Source organism: Sus scrofa, chromosome 12 (assembly GCF_000003025.6).
Source record: "Sus scrofa isolate TJ Tabasco breed Duroc chromosome 12, Sscrofa11.1, whole genome shotgun sequence".
Taxonomy (NCBI): Eukaryota; Metazoa; Chordata; class Mammalia; order Artiodactyla; family Suidae; genus Sus; species Sus scrofa.
In genome coordinates this window covers 48172566-48192480 of record NC_010454.4, presented here as the reverse complement: position 1 = coordinate 48192480, position 19915 = coordinate 48172566, and the positions used below count along the sequence as shown (strand labels likewise).

The following is a 19915-nucleotide window of genomic DNA, read 5'->3' as shown; positions in this document are numbered from 1 at the left end:
CCGCTAGGCTGCCAGGGAACTTCTGTTCATTTATAAGAGAAGGATGATGATAGCATCTATTCACAGGCTGTTAGGAATATTAAATGAGTTAATACGTAGAAGCTCTTAGCCCAGTACCTGGCCTTATAATAAGCGCTCAGTAAATGGTCTCTGTTTTTGTCATAATCATGGTCATTATTATTATCCAGTGTCATCCAGACCCAGGAATCTTCTCCCATTAAATCACCCCATTACCCATGTTGACCCTGTTCCTCAAAGGAAGCTCTCTGGGGCAGCTGCATGTTCTCTCCTGACCAAGGCCAAAAGTGAAAGAGTGAGAAATGGAGCCTGGGACCACCCGGGGAGTCATGGCTTCTAAGAGCTGAGGCTGCAAGCAGGGAGGTGCCATCCCTAGGGAAGGCCCCACCAGCCTGGCAGGAGACTCCTTAAGCTAGCCAGCCATCTCCCAGTCTCTCCAAGCCCCCAGAGGGCAGCTGAGCAAGGACATGTCATGTGAATTCTGATCACGGGGCCCCCAGCCCCCACACCACCAGGCTACAGTCTGTAAAAGAGACCAGGGCAAGGTTTCCTGAGCTGCAACATCCGCTCTCTGAGCCAAGCCGGGGCAGGGAAGCGCCGCGTCTGACTCCCAGCTGTCAGCCAGCATGGATTCCTCTCAGATCATTAACATGAATTAGGCTTAAATTGGGTGGTTTAACTTTCTCTGTTGTTTTCCCCTTTGGTGATTTCAAAATAAAAATGGGCCCAAAGTTTGTATTGGGGTTCTGTGCACAGAGGGAAGGGCTGTGAGTACAGGCCTGGCAGTGGACATGACGTGAGTCTGTGAGAAGAGGGCCCTGCAGTGGGAAGGGGAGCGGTTGCCTGGGAGAAAGGTGTGGCAGCGTCTCTCCACCTGCTGCTGCCCAGTGGAGGGAAGCACACACCTCTGGGGCCAAATGAGCCTGGACTGGGACAGGAGAGGGACGGAAGGATGGGTCTGGCCAGTACCCTAGGCTCACAGTCCCTTCTCTCCCCTGGCCTGTGCCACCACCAAAGGAGGAGGACGTGGTGATTGAAGACTTTGAGGAAGATTCAGAGGCTGAAGGCAGCGGGGGTGAGGATGACATCAGGGAGCTTCGGGCCAAGAAGCTGGCTCTAGCCAGGAAGATAGCGGAGCAGCAGCGTCGCCAGGAGAAGATCCAGGTGGGGCCCGCCTGGGGAGCGCGGTTGCCGTGTGGGCGGTGGTCTGTCCAGGGCAGGAGGAGGTGGGAGCGGGGAGTAGGGATGAGCAGGACCCCCTCAGGGGGAGTCTCATGGTGTCCTGTCTGGTTCCCGTTTTCTTCCTCCACCACTAAGTTCTGGTTTGGTGCCTGGAGTCTCCCTCCTGGGCTCCAAGGCAGGGCCAGGTTCTCCTCAGATAATCTGCTGAAAGCTTCTCCCCCAGTGATGATCTGTGAACACACACCACACACACACACTCACACACACAACCTTTCACGTAATTGCAGGGGTTTCAGAGTTCCCCTGAACTTTGTCCAGACTCTCCTGGAGAAGCCCTGGATTCTCTGTTGAGAACACCTATTCTCAGGCGGAGACGGGGTCACGGCCACAGTCTGCTTGTCTGGATTCCCAGCCTGATGGCCAAGCCCCTCCGGACAGGACACTAAACCTTTCCAGGGAGAAGTCATTCCATGTCCACACAAAGATTCCTGCACCACCGGCCCCCTGGTGGACCCATGCCTTCTTTCCAGCAGGCTTTCTTTATGGCTCTCCCAGGTCTGACTCTTGCTCGCCTCCTCTTACGCAGGGCTCAGGGCAGGCAGGGAAGAGCCCATCATGCCTCCCGCTTTAGGACTAGCTGCAGACCGGAGGGCGCATCAGTCCTCTTCGGGACTGTTTTCAGCCCTCTCTGTGACCACCTCTGGCCTTCGGTATACAGTGTGGTGCATGTGCTTGGGCCAACCAGGTCAGCCTGGGCGCCCCCACTTACTCGCTCTGAGACTTTGGGCCCATTGTTTAACTTCTCCGAGCCTGTTTCCTCACCTGCAAAATGAAAGTGGTGACAGCACCTCCCTCTTTGAATGGCTGTGAGGCCCACAGGCACAGGTGCACGTGTAGCACCCAGCACAGTGCAAGGCCCACGCTTGTGCTGATTCAGGGGCTGGTGTGGCCTGACAGCGGCCCAGTGCCCATCAGACAGAGCGCTGCCCTGGGAGGGGAGTGGCTGCAGTTGGGATCGCCGTCCTTTGGGCAGCCCTTAGGCCTGCCGGCTGGAAGCACATGTGTAATACTCTACCAGCATCGCCATCGTGGGAACGGCTGCCTCCTCCACCCTCCGTGGCCCTCAAAGCTTTGTCCTCAAGCTGTCTTTCTGCGTGTCCTATCGCTCCTTTTTTTCCTCACCATCAGTGTTCTGGAAGTTCTGTCCATGCAGCCATCTCCATTTCTTGACTCTCCGCCCAACAGTTATGGGGACAGTTGCATCAGAAGTCACCAAGTACTTGTCTTTGTCAAGTCCCATCACAGTTGACTTCCCTGTAGCTTTGGAGCCCGAAGCCGCCTCCCTCTGTCCTCACAACCGCATGTGAGGACCTGCGTCTCTGTCTGCGGGTCATGCCACCATCCTGGGTCTCCTCACCACCATTCTTGCTACTGCTTTTGTCTTCTCCGTTCAGCACACAGAGTTAGCCCTCAGCAGATATCTTACTTTAGCAGGTTAATAGATGGTAGCAGTGAGAGCCTCGTCTTAAGTTCCTCCCTGGCTTTTACCCTCACGTCTCATTTCTTATCAGATCCTGTCTGTTCACTCATTTATGCCCCTCCCTCCCCTCCATTCCCATTGCCACTACCGCTCCTCTAGTCCAGGCGCTGACTGGGTCGTAGCCAGCAAGGCCCCGCATTGCCCATGTCCAGGGACTCCTAGTTACCTTTAGTCTGGACAGCAGCTCCCGGGATTGTGTGGCACATGCTCTGCATTGCCAGGCTCACTGCCTCCAATGCATCTTATGTGGTGTCATCATTCTCTTTCCAAAAGAGCCATTCCCCTGCTCAGGAGTCATCTGTGCCTTTGCTTGGCTCATAAAATAAAGTCATAGTCCTTCTCGTGCCATCTAAGGCTTTCTCATCTCTTCCAGGTCCACGTTTCCGTACACTCCTTCCATCCCCCATGAACCGTTACTAGTTGTGTGACACTATTACTGTTAATTTCCTCTCTCCTCATCTCTAAGACAAAAGTGCTATCAGCACCTGCCTCAGAAAGACAGCACAGGAGTTCCCCTCGTGGTTCAGCAGTAATGAATCCAGCTGGTATCTGTGAGGACGAGGGTTCGATCCCTGGCCTTGCTCAGTGGGTTAAGGATCCCGTGTTGCCATGGACTGTGGTGTTGGTCGCAGACATGGCTCAGATCTGGTATGGCTGTGGCTGTGGCGTAGGCCAGCAGCTGCAGCTTCGATTGGACCCCTAGCCTGGGAACCTCCATATGACGCAGGTGCGACCCTAAAAAAACAAGAAAGAAAGAAAGGCTGTGCACATAAAGCAGTGGCTGTCCAGACACTGCAGCCCTCCGGCCTGGATGGCACTAACCCTCCCTCCGCTCTCTGTCCGCAGTGCTCTGCCCTTTCCCACTCTCGCGTCTTTGTTCATGCTGTTCCCTCACCTCCTTGTGCTCCACATTTCCTGTTACCTGTTGAAATTCTATTCTTCCTTCAATCCCCAGATGAAACCCCATCTCCCCAGTGAAGCCTTCCCTGATTCCCCCCAAGGAGGAGTTCCTCTCCCTGCTCAGTGTTCCTATGGCACTGATTTATACTTCATTTGTGAAACATAGATCACGTCTCAAGTTACACTTATTTCTGGACGTGTTCCCCCGGCTTGACTGTGAACTCCTTGGAGTCAGGTCCCACGTCCTCCACTCAGTGTAGTCGGTTTGTGATGAGCACCTCCTGTGCTGGTGGTGAGAGGACACCGGGGCGAACCATGGCCGTCCCGTCCCGAGCGTCCAGTGGAGTGGAGAAGCCAGTGGTTGATAAGCAAGCCTTGTCACGGACGGGTGGTGCAGGCTGCTGTGAGAGCACATGCCTCAGGGGCACGGCCTTGCCTTGTTGCTCCAGTGACAAGCAATCCCTGACAAATAGAAGGTCTCCCATGAGACTTGATTTCCGGTGCCCGTGGCTGCTCAGGCCCAGGCACCGAGGGCCTGCTGGGGGCCGGCCCGGGCCCGGGGTGCTGTGGCCCCTTTAAGAACAGGCCCCACATGCACCGCTGCTGGCGGCCCTGCCTCCTGTCAGCCTTCTTCCTCCAGCCTCACAGCCACAGGAGGATTTCTCAGCAGAGAAAAAATTCCCCCCCTTCCCTCCCCCCCGCCTTTAATGCCCGGGGCCCTTCACTTCCATAATTCTTCATTTTCCAGCCTTGAACGTAAGCCAGACACATCTGTCTGGCCATATGCGTGAACCCTGGAGTCTGTGCCGAGGTGGCTGTAAAACAGGGCCGGTGAAGGCCCTTCTGGGAGAGCGCACACATGTGTGTGCCCTCGGGCCATTGGCTCCCTGCCCAGAACCACGGGGCTGCAGCGCTCCAAACCCATGTTAACCTTTTCTTATTTTTCCTCTTTTTGTTTAATTTAAGGGGGGAAAATCCCAAGGAAAAGGTATAAATTGTCCTGGGAGTGGGGGAGAGGCTCTGCACTGGAGAGGCCATTATTGTTGGCAGGTACCTGGGTCACACTAATACAATAAGGAAGAGAGGAGCATCGGGTGAATTAAGATCGGAGAGATGGGCTGTAAATTACACTGCTCTGAACTCCATCAGTCTCCAGGGGTGTTAACCGAGAGGTGTAAGGCAAGTCCCCAGCTCCCAGTGCCTTTTACAGATGCAGCAAAACAGGAACCACACGTGTTTGGGGAAGGGGATACGAAGATGGGCTTGAAAAAAGTCTCCTGGCCCCCATGCTGGCTGTAAAGTCCAACTGCGTTCTGGGGCTGGAGCCACACCCCCACTTCCCTGCTCCCACCTAGACCCCTGGGCCGAAGCTCATCTGTGGGGCTGGGGGAGGTGAGGCCTGGCCTCCCTGCTTCCGGCGTTGCACAGAGGCTGGTGAGTGGGGCCGACTGGAGGTCAGAAAAGGGGTGTGGGCAGCTCTCAGGGCCTGTGCAGCTGGAGCCTCGGCGCCCAGGCAGGCCCCTGGATGCTGGGGGCCAAGTCCGCCCACCCAGGGCTGTGAGGCCACCCTCTCCGACTCAGCCAAGGCTTTGCCTGTGGCCTGAGACAGCTCTTCATCTTGCGCTGGTTGTGCCCACCTTGCTTCTTTCCACCCAAGTTCTTTTCATTCCCACTGCTGTTCTTGGGAGGTGTCCAGAGACCAGAGCAGGACACATGGTTTGTCTGGGAAATTGGTCAGAGTGTTTCATTCTGAACGAGGCCCTCAGGGCAAAGCAGTCACTGAAAATCCTCCTCCGGGCTTGGGGCGTGGCCCCTTGGCACCTCACACTGGCCCTAGCCCTGTGAATCCCCCGCCTCCTCTCTGCCTCCACGAGGCTTTGCTGTGATTTGTGCTGCTGTCGGGCGGGGTCAGGTTTCCTGAGCAGTTGCAAACATCCCACCTGAAACATAACAGGCTCTTCCTCTGGCCACAGCTATTGTTTCCCTCGGCATTATGGCCACAGTCTTGCTCTGTAGCCAGCAATGACATGTGTTCTGAAAATAGCTTCACTCCTCTGTCCCCTTCCCGCCCACCCACCCTCCTGAAGATGCAGTCACTCCTTTGTGGTGGCCCCAGGAGTTTCAGTCTAAATATAGCTGCAGCCCATTCACACTGCCACCCAGCTGGGGGCGGGGGGGAGGCTGTGGAACAATGGGGCATGTACAGAGCCCCCCACACCTGTATGGAATCTAGCGGAAGGCAGACACTCAGCCCTGGCTCCTAGCTGTCGGAGACAGGGTGGGAGCCAGTGCACTACCAGGCCAGGGGCACGTTCACGCCAGGGCAGGAAAGCACATCAGCCTGAGGAGCCGGGCAGCCGCCCTCCCCACTCAAGCCCATTCCAGAGCTTGCTGCAGCCACTCTCACCTCCCCGACTCCAGCAGCACCCACACGGTCCTGTCCTCCAGCAGAAGAGTCAGGCTTTTGGCTGGACCGTCCTTAGGCTGCTGCCTGGAGCAAGCGCAGGAGTGCACGCTTAGCCCTGCCACTCCCTCTCCATCAGGAAAGGGCAGTTAGGAGTAGCAGGCACGTCATCGTAATTATAACCTTGAAAAAAGGCAGCAGGTGTATGTTAACTTCTGTGGCACTGACCCTAGATATCCAGAGAAGGGATCCTAAGCAAAAACTCGCCCCAAATGAAGATGCTAATAGAAACCAGTGCTTCTGCCTGCTTTCTACAGCAAATGCAGACTCTGCACCTTTGGTTTCTGCTGCTGCTCAAGAAGGAATGCCTGCCTGCACTGTTGATTATCTCACCAACTATTCCTATTATATATTTCATTTCCGTTTTCCCATTTTTTGTTTTGTTTTTTTAAAAATGCCTCCACAGGGAGTTCCCGTTGTGGCTCACATTCAATCCCTGGCCCCATATGCCAAGGGTGCAGCCATTAAAAAAAGGGGAGGGGGTCCTGACATGGCTCAGTGGAAACAAATCTGGCCAGTATCCATGAGGATCCAGGGGCTCGATCCCTGGCCTCACCCAGTGGGTATGGGATCTGGCGTTGCTGTGAGCTGTGGTGTAGGTCGCAGACGTGGCTCGGATCGTGTGTTCCTGTGGCTGTGGTGTAGGCCAGCAGCCGTAGCTCTGATTAGACCCCTAGCCTGGGAACTTCCATATGCTGTGGGTGTGGCCCTAGAAAGCAAAAAAATAAAAATACCTCCACATAGCTAAAGGAAAAAAAAAAGAGAGAGAGAGAGATAGACACCAAGAATACCATGAGTCAGGAGTTGCCGTCCCGTTGTGTCACAACGGAAAGGAATCTGACTAGGAACCATGAGGTTGCGGGTTTGATCCCTGGCCTCGATCAGTGGGTTAAGGATATGACATTGCCGTGAGCTGTGGTGTAGGTCACAGACACAGCTTGGATCTGGTGTGGCTGTGGCTGTGGTGTAAGCCAACAGCTGTAGCTCCGATTCAACCCCTAGCCTGGGCACCTCCATATGCCAAGAGTGTGACCTTAAAAAGCAAAAAAAAAGAATACCGTGAGTCTTGTGATATAAACCAACAGTCTGTGCCTCACCCCTGTCCATCTCCAGCTCTGTTCCCTGGTGCTTTCCCTAGACGTTTACCCTCTTGGAAATATAGATGAAAAATGGAGCCGGGCAGGAAGAAAGGACACTGACATTTGTTAAGTTTCTAATATGTGTATCGGGCACCTGGCTAGATGCTTTGACATGCAAGGTGAGTGTGGAAATTTGCTGTTCCCAGACTTCTCGTTTCTGGCTCAGACATTGCTCTGGCCGGAGAGGCCTGTGGATAAATGACTCCCTCACCCCGCAGAGGGAAGGAAGCAGCTACTCCTGTGGTGCCTTAAGCAGAAGGAAGACCTTAGAAGGCCTTCTTTTGACCTGGCTCTGTTTTGGGATCCAAGTTCTTCATAAGTTGCCCCACTCCTGTGTGAGCTAATTGCATTACCTTCGTTTGTAATTCTCAGTGTCTCAATTTCCAAAAGGGTCAGCATCCCCACATCATCCCCGCCATCTGCAGGAAGGAACTTGCTCTGCGAAAGAGCCCTTCCTGGGGACCCAGGCCTGTTAGCATCCTCGTCAGATGTTACTGCGGAGTCTCTCTCCCAGTTCCCCACCAGCTTGCTCAAGGAAGCCTCCAGACTTGAGAGGAAGCGGGTGACCTGGCGCCGTGCAGAAGCAGGATTAAGGTCGTCTTCTCCTCTTCCACACTCAGTGACGTTATGGTCCTTATTGCCACTGGTCTGACGCAACGCGTCCGTCCTCTCCTAGGACTCCCAGCTCACTGTCCAAGGACCACTGTGGCCCAGCCTTAGCTGCAGTGAGAAGGGTTCCAATGGAGCTCTCCTTCCGGGTCAGCACACTGGACTCCAGGCCAGGGCCAGTCCGTCTGAATCACAGCATTCCAGTTGCGCCCCCCCCCTCACCCCCACCAGAGGCTTCTGCAGCCTTTTGCTCATACAAACAAAAATAAATCTCACTACCGGCCTCTGAACTCCACAGCAGCATGCTTCCCCTTCTCCCCAAGCGTCCCATGGCTGCGAGGGGGACTTGGCACTCTCCCCGCCGACATCACTTTTTCACTCCCTGCGCATCCTGTGTCCTTCTCTCACCGTGCGACCCAGAGATCAGAGTGGGACGTGACGGCCGGCACAGGCGCCGTGCACAGCTGCCAGGAATCTGACGGGTAAAATCTGGAAAAGTTGGGAGGGCAAGTGCTAAACACACACACACGCGCACACACACACACACAGCACCACTCAGAGAGGGCCGGAAACACAGACACCCACAGACAAGGGCCTGCGGACGCCCAGTCCTTCCTCGTCTGCCATCCTTTTAAGGGGACTGGGCCCGTCTCATGAGCCAGGGGTGACCCCCCCCAGAGGCCTACCGGTACCCCAAGAGAAGGGGGAACAACCTCATTTAATCTCCTGAGACTCCCGGAGGGCATGTGGGGAACAGGAAGCAGTTGTGTGGTGACTCACTGGGCAGAGCCAGGTTAAGGGAAGTTGTCTGCGGGTGTCCCTGGGACCGGATGGTGGCAGCACAGCTCTGACCACCCTCATCCAGCTTGACCCCACCCACCCCTGGAGAACCAACAAGGCTGCCACCTCCCTAAGAGGCCGTGGCCTCTGTTCACCTTCCTGGCCCTGAGCCACAACTCAGAGGACTCAGACCGTTAGTGCCTCCCTGAACCTTGCACCTAGATTTTTCTTCCGTCCTGTCGTCAGAACACCCAAGTAGGCGCAGCCCCCAGCCTCCCTTGGCCACGTGGCCCAAAGACCCTCCTGCCCACTGCCAGCATTTACGGAAGGAAAGTACTGTAGGTCTTAGGAGCTCACTCTTCCCACAGGGTGAAAGGGGCAGCCAGTTCCGCTTGCTCAGACCTGGCCTCAGCGCTGGAGGGTCATTCCTGGAGGCAGGAAACTGAGATGCAAAGGAGGTCTTTGTGGGCCGGTGCCCCCCCAAGCTCCCCGGCTGGCGACAGTGCCCGTCCTGCCCCTCCTCCCCAGAAAGAGGTTTGGGGGGGCCTCTGATGCTGAGCAAAACGTCCCTGGAGTTCCCATCATGGCTCAGTGGTTAACGAATCCGACCAGAAACCGTGAGGTTGCAGGTTTGATCCCTGGCCTCACTCAGTCCGATTCGACCCCTAGCTTGGGAACCTCCATATGCCGCGGGTGCGGCCCTAAAAAGACGAAAAACAAAAAAAAATAAAAACCCGTGCCTGGCAGCGGAAGGGCTGGCTGGAGAACCTTAAGACCTGGGAGATGAGCGATGGGCGTGCTGAGGAGCAACGGAGGGCCCACTGCCCTGAGTGGGGCTGTTTCCTGTGCTCAGATGCCCACGCCGTCCCAGGGTTCAGTGTCACTACATCTCAATTCAAAGTCAGTTTTTAGAAAATACCCAAGCTGAGTTCAGTGGAACATGTGTCACCTTCTAGCTGGCAGCCCCCTGGAAGGACCAGTGACCCCCTCCCCTGGGAGCGTGGCCACGGCAGCGGTGCTTTCCCCTGAGGAGGTGGGAACAGCGGGGAGACTTTAGGCCCCTGAGCCCCTCAGCCGCGTTTCTCGTGCCTGCCAGCGTCGTGTGCCTTCCACCAGCTGCGGTGGCAGTGGCAGCAACGACTTACTCATAGGGAGAGGTCCCCAGCAGGTCACAGAGGAGCCACCCCCAGCTTTCAAAGGCATGCCCTTTCAGTTTTACTGTCATTGCCAGTGAAACCTGAGCACCTTCCTCACTGACTGTTAGTGGCCAGGGCCCAGCCTGTGGGACCCACCTCAGTTGGCACGCACATCTGCTCCCTCCTCTGTGCTGGCGTCTGTGTCCCTGCAAGCTGATGTGTGGCAGGAAGCCAGGAGAGGGCAGGACAGGGCTGGGACCTGCTTGCCCAGCCTCTTAGGCTCTGTGTACAGGGAGCACGCTGTCTGGGCAGATGCCCACGAGTCAGTTTGCTTCTTGGCCATGGTCCCCAGCAGAGGAAGCAGCACAAGAGTAGCCATGTTCTCTAGTGACAGACGTACCCACGGCCTGTCTGAGAGGGCCGCGGCCACACCAGGCCCTGTCAGAGATTCGGGCTTTCCCAGATGGACATGGAGCTTCCCTGAAAGACGAGAGCATCCATAAGACTAACAAGCACTAGGCCGTGTGCCTTCTGAGGTGGGGTGCCCAGGACACCAGAGCTGCTATGTGAGGCGGGTTTTTAGTGCTGCATGGGGGACCCGCAGACTTTGCTGTGGAAATTCATCTTGCGCTGGTTAACACAGGCCTAGGCTGTCAGACGCCTGATGCCGCAGATATTATTTGCTGTTCCACAGAAGTAAATTGACTTAAGTTAATTTAAAGAAAAACACCAGGTAAATAAGAGTATGTAGATTGTAGATCATGGCAGAGGAGCAGGGATAGAACCCAGAAGGCCGCTGCTTAGGGGACCCCGTGCTGCTCGAGGGGATGGTGGCGACTCTCACCAGTCTGGGTGGTTCCTTTGCAGATCTGTGCATTGGGTCTAATCCATCGCACCATGTGGATGGACTCGGCCACCGAAGGGGACTTACGGGGGGCACTTTGGTGTTGATGATCAGGTGTCAGGGTCACTTCTTTTGTATGGACTCGGAGTTTGTTTCCTTTCTATCTTTCTTTCTTCTCTTTATCCTCTCTTTGTTTGTTTCCTTCAGCTACACCGTGAAGTAAGTTGAAATAACGGATTCCATTTGGGTTATATGTATGTGTATAAAGTGTCTGGATTGACAAGTGCCCCCATATTTGCTGTGTAGATAACATGTTTAGCTGCTTTCGTACCCAGGGAACCTAACTCTCCTTTGTCGATTTTTAGCCTGAGGTCTTAGATTCAGAGACCCGTTGTTTTTACTACCATCAGGGTCCTTTCTCAGTCCCACGCAGGGTTGTGGTCACACCCCGTTCCCCCGAGCCTTTTGGTTAGTGTTGATTTTTGTTGCAGGGCTTCGCCCAGCCCTTGGGCCTGTCCCGGCTGCCCCTCTGGAGGGGGAAGAGGTTCGGCAGCCGCGGCAGGATGCTGACACACCGCGGAGTCAGGGCGCTGGCGCGCCCACCGCTTGCCTGCTCACTCACTGGCTCACTCACCATTCTGTGTCCCTGTAGGCTGTCCTGGAGGACCAGAGTCAGATGAGGCAGATGGAGCTCGAGATCAGACCGTTGTTCCTTGTGCCAGACACCAACGGCTTCATTGACCACCTGGCCAGCCTGGCCCGGCTGCTGGAGAGCAGGAAGTACATCCTGGTGGTGCCCCTCATCGGTGAGTCAGGCCCAAGCAGCCCTGCACGTGCGCAGCAGCCCCTTCTGCACACGTGCCCCACAGCCCGGGGGCCAGGCCAGCAGAACCCCGCTGTGTGTGTAAGACAGGATTTGCAGGGAAGTAGGGAATGCGTGGGGCAAGGAAAATTGTTTAATAATCAAAGCAGTTCAAATTATTATGGCTGATCCATGGCTTAAACTGCTTGAGCAAATGGACTCCTGTGTCCCAGCAACCAGAGGCTGCATGAGCCCAGCCCTTGTTTTTATCCTTATAAAGCTTGCAGTAAAACAGCAAAGCTGGTTCCCGTTATTGGTAAACACTCAGCCCTGGCAGATAACGGCAGTGCTGCTGGGTGGTCTGGCAGGGAGGCTGGGAGGATTTTGAAGTGGTTAGATGCCTTTGGTCTGATTGTCTTGTAGCTTTTCATGATCATTCTGTTGGTTCGAGGTAGCATTCTTCTGGCCAGTGTCACCCTAAGGCCGATGGAAACCCTCCAGAGCAAGCCCTTGGCTCATGCCTGTGGATTGCTGCCACTTGGGCCCTTACCACTGTCTGGTCATTGGTGCTGGTACAGGGTCAGCATCTCGGGACCCAGCTAGCTTGCTTCCCCCCCTCAGGCCAGAAGAGCCCAGGGGACTGTGTAAGGCACCCCTGGTTCTTGGAGCCCTGTGGTGGGTCAGTCTCAGGAGATAACTGATAGAGCTAATATTGCCAAGAGCTGTCCTGTGGAGGGAGAGGGTCGAGGAGGTGATTGGAAGCCCAGGCTTTTCCACTTCCCGTTCTCAGCAGCCACTTGGAGCACATTTGGGAACCCTGTCCTCTGGAAAAGCTGCCAGACTGGCAGTCTGCCTGCCAAGCCACCTCTGACATCCATGCCAAGATGTTCCACTGGGCCTTCCCTCCCAGTCCCCAGTGTCTTAGTGCCAGATGAGGGTGGAAACAAAGGGCAGGAAACATCCGCCCTGCAGAGGCTATAGAGCCCTGGGGGGTTGTGGGAAACACGTTAGCACCACCTGAGAATGTTGGCACTGAAGCAGCCCTCGGCCCGCCTCCGCCCTCCCTGTCTTCCTTCCCCCTCCCCATGTGGCCTGGCCAGAACCTCCTAAACCCAGGCCCTGAGACCCAAGGGAAGGCTTTCTGTTCTTCAGAAGTAGAGCAGCCTGTCTCCCCAAGGCAGAGTGAGACTGTCGGGTGGTGGCCGCTCTCCCTCTGCCCTTTCCGGCTCCCGGGGTTGGGCAGCTCTCCCTGTGCTCGCCTACCCGGAGATTCTCAGGGGAAAGAAAGTGGATTGGTCCCTTAATGCTAGATGGTGAGGAAATGGTACAGCAGAGAGGTTGCTGACATCTCAGGAGCCCCCTAAGTCTTGAGAGGAACCTCACACGCCACCCAGGCCGGCACAGTTCTTGGTCCCCAGCACTGATTGTGCCCTTGCTGTGTGCTCGATCTCCTCGTTCCCAAGGGACCCAGTGAAAGGCAGAGCTGCAGCTCTTGACTTGAAGAGCTTATGGTTGAGGGGGGAAGGCCAGATTCAGTGGGGAGGGAGCAATGTGAGCAAACCCAGAGGAGAAGACCCTGCTGAATAAATAGACCAACCCCCAGGGGCTGGGAGATGCCAGGCCTGTCACGGCATCCAGGCCAGCCTCTTCGAACCGTCCTCAGCTGGGCAGGACCTGACTCTCAGGGCCTGTAGCAGGGCCTCCTGCTGAGTGAGGAGCCCTCGGTGGACTCCTGCCCCGTGCCTAGAGCATTAAGGGTTAAGCTGACAGCCTTCCCTGCTTGGTTCTTCTGCTCTTTAACCTGCTCCGTGCTCCTTAGGCCTGACCCCAGCACCAAGAAGCCCCGCCTGGTGCAGAAGCACAAACAAGCTTCCCCTTTGAAGCCTGTTTAGTTTGGAAGCAGGAAAGCAGATTTTGGGATAGAATACCAGTTTTTCATGTTTGATGTTCTGTTTGCTGTGCCATACACCCATCCACCACTACTCCCCAGCCTCAGCCATACATTGCGTGGATAGTGCAGCCTCAGGTTGCTGAAAGCATGGTTTTGTGTGTGTGTGTGTGTGTGTGTGTGTGTGTGTGTGTGTGTGTGTGTGTGTGTGTGTGTTCCCACAAGGGCCCTTTCCAGAAAGTGTCTCTGAATACCCAGACAGTGAGTGCCAGGCTCACCATGGAACAGCATGCTCATGCCGACTCTGTGAGCCATGAATCACTGCACCGAGGAGAGGCCTCAGACCCCAAACTCTCCCGGAGCCCCCAAGGAGTGCATATTTCCCACTTGACCTCAGGCTTTTGGCTGGAATTTTGGAAAGAATCTTCACCAGAAAATGAAGCCGTGTCCCAGACACATAGGCAGGCAGACACACACACACACGTGCAGCATCAGAGGAGGTGGATGTGCCAAGGGTATGGTTTAGGGGACTAGCAGGATCCTTGCAAGTGAGGCTGCAACCGCTGCTCCCCACCTGGTGAGCTTCTGCATCTGCCGGGGTCAGGCCTAGAACGGCGCCTCTCCTGGACCGCTGTGGTTGGGGGCCCTCGCGGATGAGGGAGAGTGCCTCCTTCCCGCTAGCCGCTACATACCCTTGCCTGTCCGGAGGGACCCTCTCAATTTGGTCCTGTAGCTGAGAGGGGCCAGGTGTCTTCCTCTGAACACAGCAGCTCCAGAAAAATCCCTCTAAGTTCCTCCCAGGAGGGGGACGAGGCCCAGGGGAAGAAGCAGAAAGAGGATAGGATGCCGTGCAAAGTCTGGGACACTTCTTGCCCCCCGAGGTCCCTCAGTCTCCCTGGAAGACTCCCGTGGGGCAGGATGGCCTCTGTGGTCCGGGGAGGGGCTGGCTGGGAAGGCGAGGCTGAGGTGACGAAGCCATGATTGCTAAGGCGGATTCCTTGTGGGACTGTGTCTTGTCAGTGATCAATGAGCTGGACGGCCTGGCCAAGGGGCAGGAGACAGACCACCGCGCTGGGGGCTATGCCCGTGTGGTACAGGAAAAGGCCCGGAAGTCCATTGAGTTCCTCGAGCGGCGATTTGAGAGCCGGGACTCTTGCCTGCGGGCCTTGACCAGCCGTGGCAATGAACTTGAATCCATCGCCTTCCGCAGTGAAGACATCACTGGCCAGCTGGTGAGACCCACAGCAAAGAGGGAGCACCTGTAGCCAGCCCTCAGAACAGGGTCTCCGGGAGGGAGGGGCTAAAGGAAGGCCAGTAACTTGAGAGCCGAGGCGGTAGCCACCACTGAGACCCATGAGGGTCTCAGATCACCCTTGGCACAGTTGAACCTGGCCAAGCAGGGCCAGGGCATGAATGGGAGGGACACTGGGATGCGGCCTTCCCCAGGACCCCAGAGGCAGAATATACCAGTGCCTCCTGCCACAGCGCCCCCTCCTGCCCAGTGGCACCTGTCCTGTCTTCCTCCAGGGTAACAACGATGACTTGATCCTCTCCTGCTGCCTCCACTACTGCAAAGACAAGGCTAAGGACTTCATGCCCACCAACAAAGGTACAGCTTCGCCTCTGCCCCGGGACCATCCGTTCCCCTCCCCACCCCGACCTGGTGTCCTCAGCCCTGGGGAGTTTCCTTCCACTGACTCTGGCCTGGGAAGCTTAAGGAATCAAGAATCCGGCCCTGTAACAAGCCCGAGGCCAGCCCCGTTTCCTCCCTCCTGGAAGGCAGACCTCCCTGTCACAGCTCCCCCAGCCCCAGGCGGACCCTCAGCCAACCAGGGATGGGCCTAGCCCAGGAAGCTGGGCTCTGGGCAGCGAGCTTTCCCACTCCGCGTGCATCCATTTCCTTTCTTGGGTCCTCAGTGAGCTCTCTGACAGCAAGAATGTCTTTATGATTCAGTGTAGCTTATTCTGGCCATCGTCTCCTGAGCCCAGCCCTCTGCCGCCCTGAGGACAGTCCCCAGTGGTCTCTGGGGCCCACCTCCCCGTTCTTGGCCATGCTCACCCCCTCGGTTCATCTGTGAATGTTTGCCCTGTATCAGGACTAGAGTGGAAGCCCCTCCCCAGCTAGCAGCGGGCCTTGCCTTCCTGACTCTGATTGTGTGACCTAGCACTTTGGAAGCAGGTGAGAGCTTGCAACCTGAGCCCTCGGCCCAGGTTTCAAGACCCTCTTGATGAGCAGAATCCCATGTTGGGGCCAGAGGCTCTCTTCCAGGTGCTCGAGCACCTCACCCTCAACCCAGAACTGTCTCTCCTCAGAGGCAGCCCCTCGGCCCCTCAGAAGCAGCCAGGCTTGGGTGTTTTCTGCCCCTGGCTCCCAGGATGCTGACGCTGCTTCTTTGGGAAGGAACTCCTAGGACCTCCTAGCTCAGCGTCATCGGCAGAGCTGATAATTCCCACCATTTGGCCTCTGTCTATGGATATGGAGCCTCTTGGCATTTGCTCTTCCTTGTTGTCGCCCGTCTCCTGTCTCTGCTCATCTCCCTAGCCCTGGCTTCCAGGTTGGCCTGGGGATTGTCTTCGGCCCAGCCCTCCGCCCCCCCACTTCCGTGCAGCCCCTCACTGCTGCCCAAGTCTCTGTACCTGAGGCTGTCGTGAGCCCACATGGCTTGCATGTACTGGCCCTCCGGAGCATCCGAGTGGTAAAAGGGAGTCCCGGCTGAGCGCAGCCGAGGAGGTTGGGCTCTGCTCCCAGGCCGCTTCCTAGAGGGGCACCTTCTGAGGAGGAGGAGGAGGCAGGATTGCAGGAGGCCTTGTTGGGAAGTATGGTTCAGATACTGCCGTGGCCCCACCCAGACCCAGAGCTGTTCTTTCTTAGCAGAGACACATTTTGGCTTTGGCCTTACGCGTCTCCCCACCCACCCCACCCCCACTTCACCCCAAACAGCCTACGGGAACCCATTGCCATCCTGGGGACCGCCCCTATCAGAATTACATCAGCAACGGCTGGTGTAATCAAACCCCATTTGTCAGTGTGAATTCTTAGCAGATTAACTTGTCAGATTCACAGAGAAACCATCACCAAATGTTTATGTGTAAACGATGTTGAATTTTAAAATCATGTGGATTATGGCGGATGGGGCCTGACAAGATGACAGTCTCTGGTTTCTAACAAAGTGAAGTTACCAGTGTCAAAACAGAGGATGTTTATTGTTAAAAATGTCTCCAAGTATCCACAGAAACCCCTGCAGACCCCTGCCAGCAGTGCCGGGCCTTGGTTGGCTGACCTAAGGCCTGGGACTCGGCTGGTCTGAGTCCCAGGGTAGGATCAGTGGGGCTGCAGAGACTCCGGCGGCCAGTGGGAGCCCACACGGTCCGCACAGCACCCCCCACCCCACGGGGCGGCCGAGCGCTCTCAGAGCATCTCCTCTGCCCGCCGCCCTCGCCCCGCACCTCCCACCACACCCTCCTTCCGCCTCGGCCCTTCTCTCACCACCTCGACCCCGCAAGCCTCTCCCTCTTCCTCTGAACTCCTCCAGTTCTCAGCTTCATCGCCTGGAGCTGGCCAGCCTGAAGCTGCTCAGGTCTGACATGGACGTTTGCAACCCCCCCAGCCCCCCCAGCCCCCCCAGCCGCGGTCAGTAAGCCCCGCAGGACATTTCCTGTGCCCCACTGGCTGCTGGGCCTCTGTCAGGAAACACCCAACCTGGGACTGAGGCGCGGACGTGCCACCCAAGGGGCCTGGCAGGGGGTGGGGATGTCGCTTGTGTGCATATTTGGCCCCAGTTTTTAAATTCTCCCCAATACCTTATTAAAAGGTTCGAGAATCAGGGGGAAAGAGGTGGGGAAAGACATCCTGCTAAAAAAAAAGTCATCTAAATAGAACGAAGGCTATCTGTTTGTGCTCATAGAGAAAGAAAGATCTTTAAATTTCGAATGACGTACAGCCAGCATGATTGTAATGGTATAGCGGGGAAAAGCTTATATAACAAGTATATAAACCTGTAAATGCGCATAAGGAGATGTGGAAACATACACGGCCCCACCCTGGGCGACAACACAGAGCGACTACGTGAGGGAGAGGCCAGGGAGGATGATGCGACTTTGCCTTTCCTTTTTCTGAACTTTGGAGCTAATTTTTACCAGAGACCTGGGTTACTTTTATGCAATCCAGGGCATCTTTGGGCGCTAGCGTCAGAGCCGCCTTGGCTGGGCTCTGCCAGGACCCTCGCCCTCTCCTCAGAGCTCCCTGTGCTGATGCCTCTCCTCACACCCTGGGCGCCTGGATACACTGTGTCTTGAATCTTCTACCTCTGAATACCTAAGGCGTCGACCTGCTGGCCGCGGGGGCGGGGGCGGGGGCAGGAGAAGAGCATTGTGAGTCCGGGACTGGCCATGCGGTCAGGAGGGCTGCTGCGCCTCCCTCGGCTCCGAGTCCTGAGGAGAGGGGTCCGCAGAGGCTGGGGGGGTCGGACGGCTCTCAGGGCGTGAGGCGGCAGGGGCCTGTGCTGGAGGCGGGGGCCCAGAGCAGAAGGCCGGCCATGGCGGGGCCGAGGGAAAGGACCTGCGGCAGGGCCAGAAAATGGCTGGCCTCGAGGCCCCAGGACCGCTTTCCCTCCAGGAGGGCAGAGGGCGCCAGGGCCGCTGCCTCTGCCCTCGGTGAAGTCCCTCTGCTCTCTCTGCCAACAGAGGAGCCAATCCGGCTGCTGCGGGAGGTGGTGCTGTTGACCGATGACCGGAACCTGCGTGTGAAAGCGCTGACCAGGAATGTGCCTGTGCGGGACATCCCGGCCTTCCTCACGTGGGCCCAGGTGGGCTGAGGGGGCTGCAGTGGGGCCCGCCCCTACGGAACCATTCCTGAGAGGCCACCAGGCGCCCAGTGTAGCACAGAAGATGCCCACGTGCCTGAGCCACCAATCCACCCAGACAATAAACCATCCTCTTCCAACCCACGCCGTGGCCGTGCTGTGGGGGAGCTGCTCCTCACAGAGCCCCTCCCAAGGGTCGGGCGGAAGCTGCCGGGACCCTCCTGGGCTGCCGGATTTAGCAGGGAGGTGGCTAGCTGCAGTAACCGCAGGCAGGTGAGCCGGGAAGCCGCCCATGCTCGGCCTCTCTCCCTCCCCCTGTCCAGGTCCGGGGCTGAGGGAAGGCCTTCCTAGCCCGGGACTCGGCCGCTTTCTCAGCTGGAGGTGGGGCAGGGGGTAGGGTTCCCATCGGATGCAGGCGAAGTCATGGGTCCCTCTCATCTTCTTCAGAACCCCTGTCCTGGGGGTGTCGAGCAGGTTTTGCTCTTGCCCTAAAAGTAGTGCCCAGGGTGTGTCTCTCCCCCTGAGGCCTGGATTTCCCCCCGAGACCCCAGCTGGGTTCTGAACACCATGTCCTAAACCGCAGCCCTCGGCCCCCACGTCTCCTACCCACCTCACCCCCAGCCCACACACCCATCCTGCTTCCTGCTGCTCCTCTCCCTGCCCTCGCCAGTCTGGGCCCATTGTACTTAGCTTCTTGTGTTCCCCTCAGTGGGTCCTGGGTCTGCAGGGCGGGGACATCTGCTCTCAAGCCCATGCTTCCTGGGTGGCCTTTCCCTGCTCCCTTTCCCCTCACCGGCCTTCCTTTTGCTCTCGTTCCCCCTTCGCAAACCGTCCTCAGACTCTTCTCGATTCGCCCTCCCGCTCTCCCTCCTCAGTCATCCATCCCCCTCGGCCTCCTTTCTCCTTGACCCCTCAGCCTCCAGGCCCCTCAGTTCCTTTCCATGGGGCTTCTCTCTCTCAGTCCTCCTCCTGCGAGACCTGTGGCAGGAGCCTAGTAAAGCCTCCCTGCCCTTGACCATCTTCCCCAGGCCTCTGTGCTCTGAGAAACCTTCAGGCTGGTCCAGTCCAGCCTGAGGGTGGAGTGGGCCAGTGCCTGGGAAGAGCATCGCTTAGCCTGGAGTTTGCACCGTTTCTAGCTTTGCCCTAGGACGACCGGACACAGGGAGGGGCCCTTTGGCCTTGGAGTTTTGGGGGTTGCCTCCTTAGCTGGCACCTGTGTTCAAAGCCTCCTTCCTACTGGGAATGCGTTCTCTCGACCCAGGGACAGGGATGAGGGGAACTTCGGGGAGGTTAGCGTTTGGAGGAGGAGCCCAGAGTAAATTTCGATGGGACCAGTGGGGGACTGCCCCAGAGCCTCCTCTCTGTCCATGCAGAGGCTGGAAGCAAGGCTGTGCTCTCCCTGAAGCCCAAGATTACGCCAGAAGGAGGGGGAACTGTGCAGGAGAGCCGAGGCCAGTGACTGACTTGGGGGGAGTGTAAGTCCCCCAGGGCCTCAGAAGACTGGGGGCTCTTTGGGATACAGGCTTCCCAGCTTCTCCTTTGAGATCCTCTCCCCTGGATGAGGGCTGATGACCGGGTCGGGCGGAGCGCGGGGCGGGGGGGGGAACCCCATCTCTTTTCTGTCCCATTGGCAGCACTGCTCTTGTTTCCTTAATAAATTTTTAGTTATGAACATGCCTGACCTCTTGCTGATCTGTCTCTGGGACTGGGGAGGGAAGGTCCGAGCCTCCCCACCTGTATGAGAGCGCTGCTTCTGGCCCCTGCACCCATCCCAGTGCCGCCGCCCCCCTCTTCCCCAGCTCCTTGTGCAG

At 57.0% G+C, this 19915-nt stretch overlaps 1 protein-coding gene across 7 annotated transcripts in view; it reads left to right on the top strand.

Annotated features, from left to right (window-relative positions):
* The window catches only part of SMG6 (SMG6, nonsense mediated mRNA decay factor), a 214292-nt gene extending 194516 nt beyond the window's left edge, over positions 1-19776 (top strand). For 6 of the 7 annotated variants that reach the window (XM_021067586.1, XM_021067587.1, XM_021067588.1 and 3 more), the window contains 5 exons: positions 1036-1182; positions 11265-11418; positions 14323-14534; positions 14830-14911; positions 17986-19776. In XM_021067586.1, coding sequence (XP_020923245.1) covers positions 1036-1182; positions 11265-11418; positions 14323-14534; positions 14830-14911; positions 17986-18116 — 726 coding nt within the window. In that variant the 3' untranslated portion in view covers positions 18117-19776. Of the gene's footprint in view, positions 1-1035; positions 1183-7633; positions 11235-11264; positions 11419-14322; positions 14535-14829; positions 14912-17985 lie in introns of those variants that run through there. The other variant, XM_021067589.1, reaches the window with a different exon arrangement.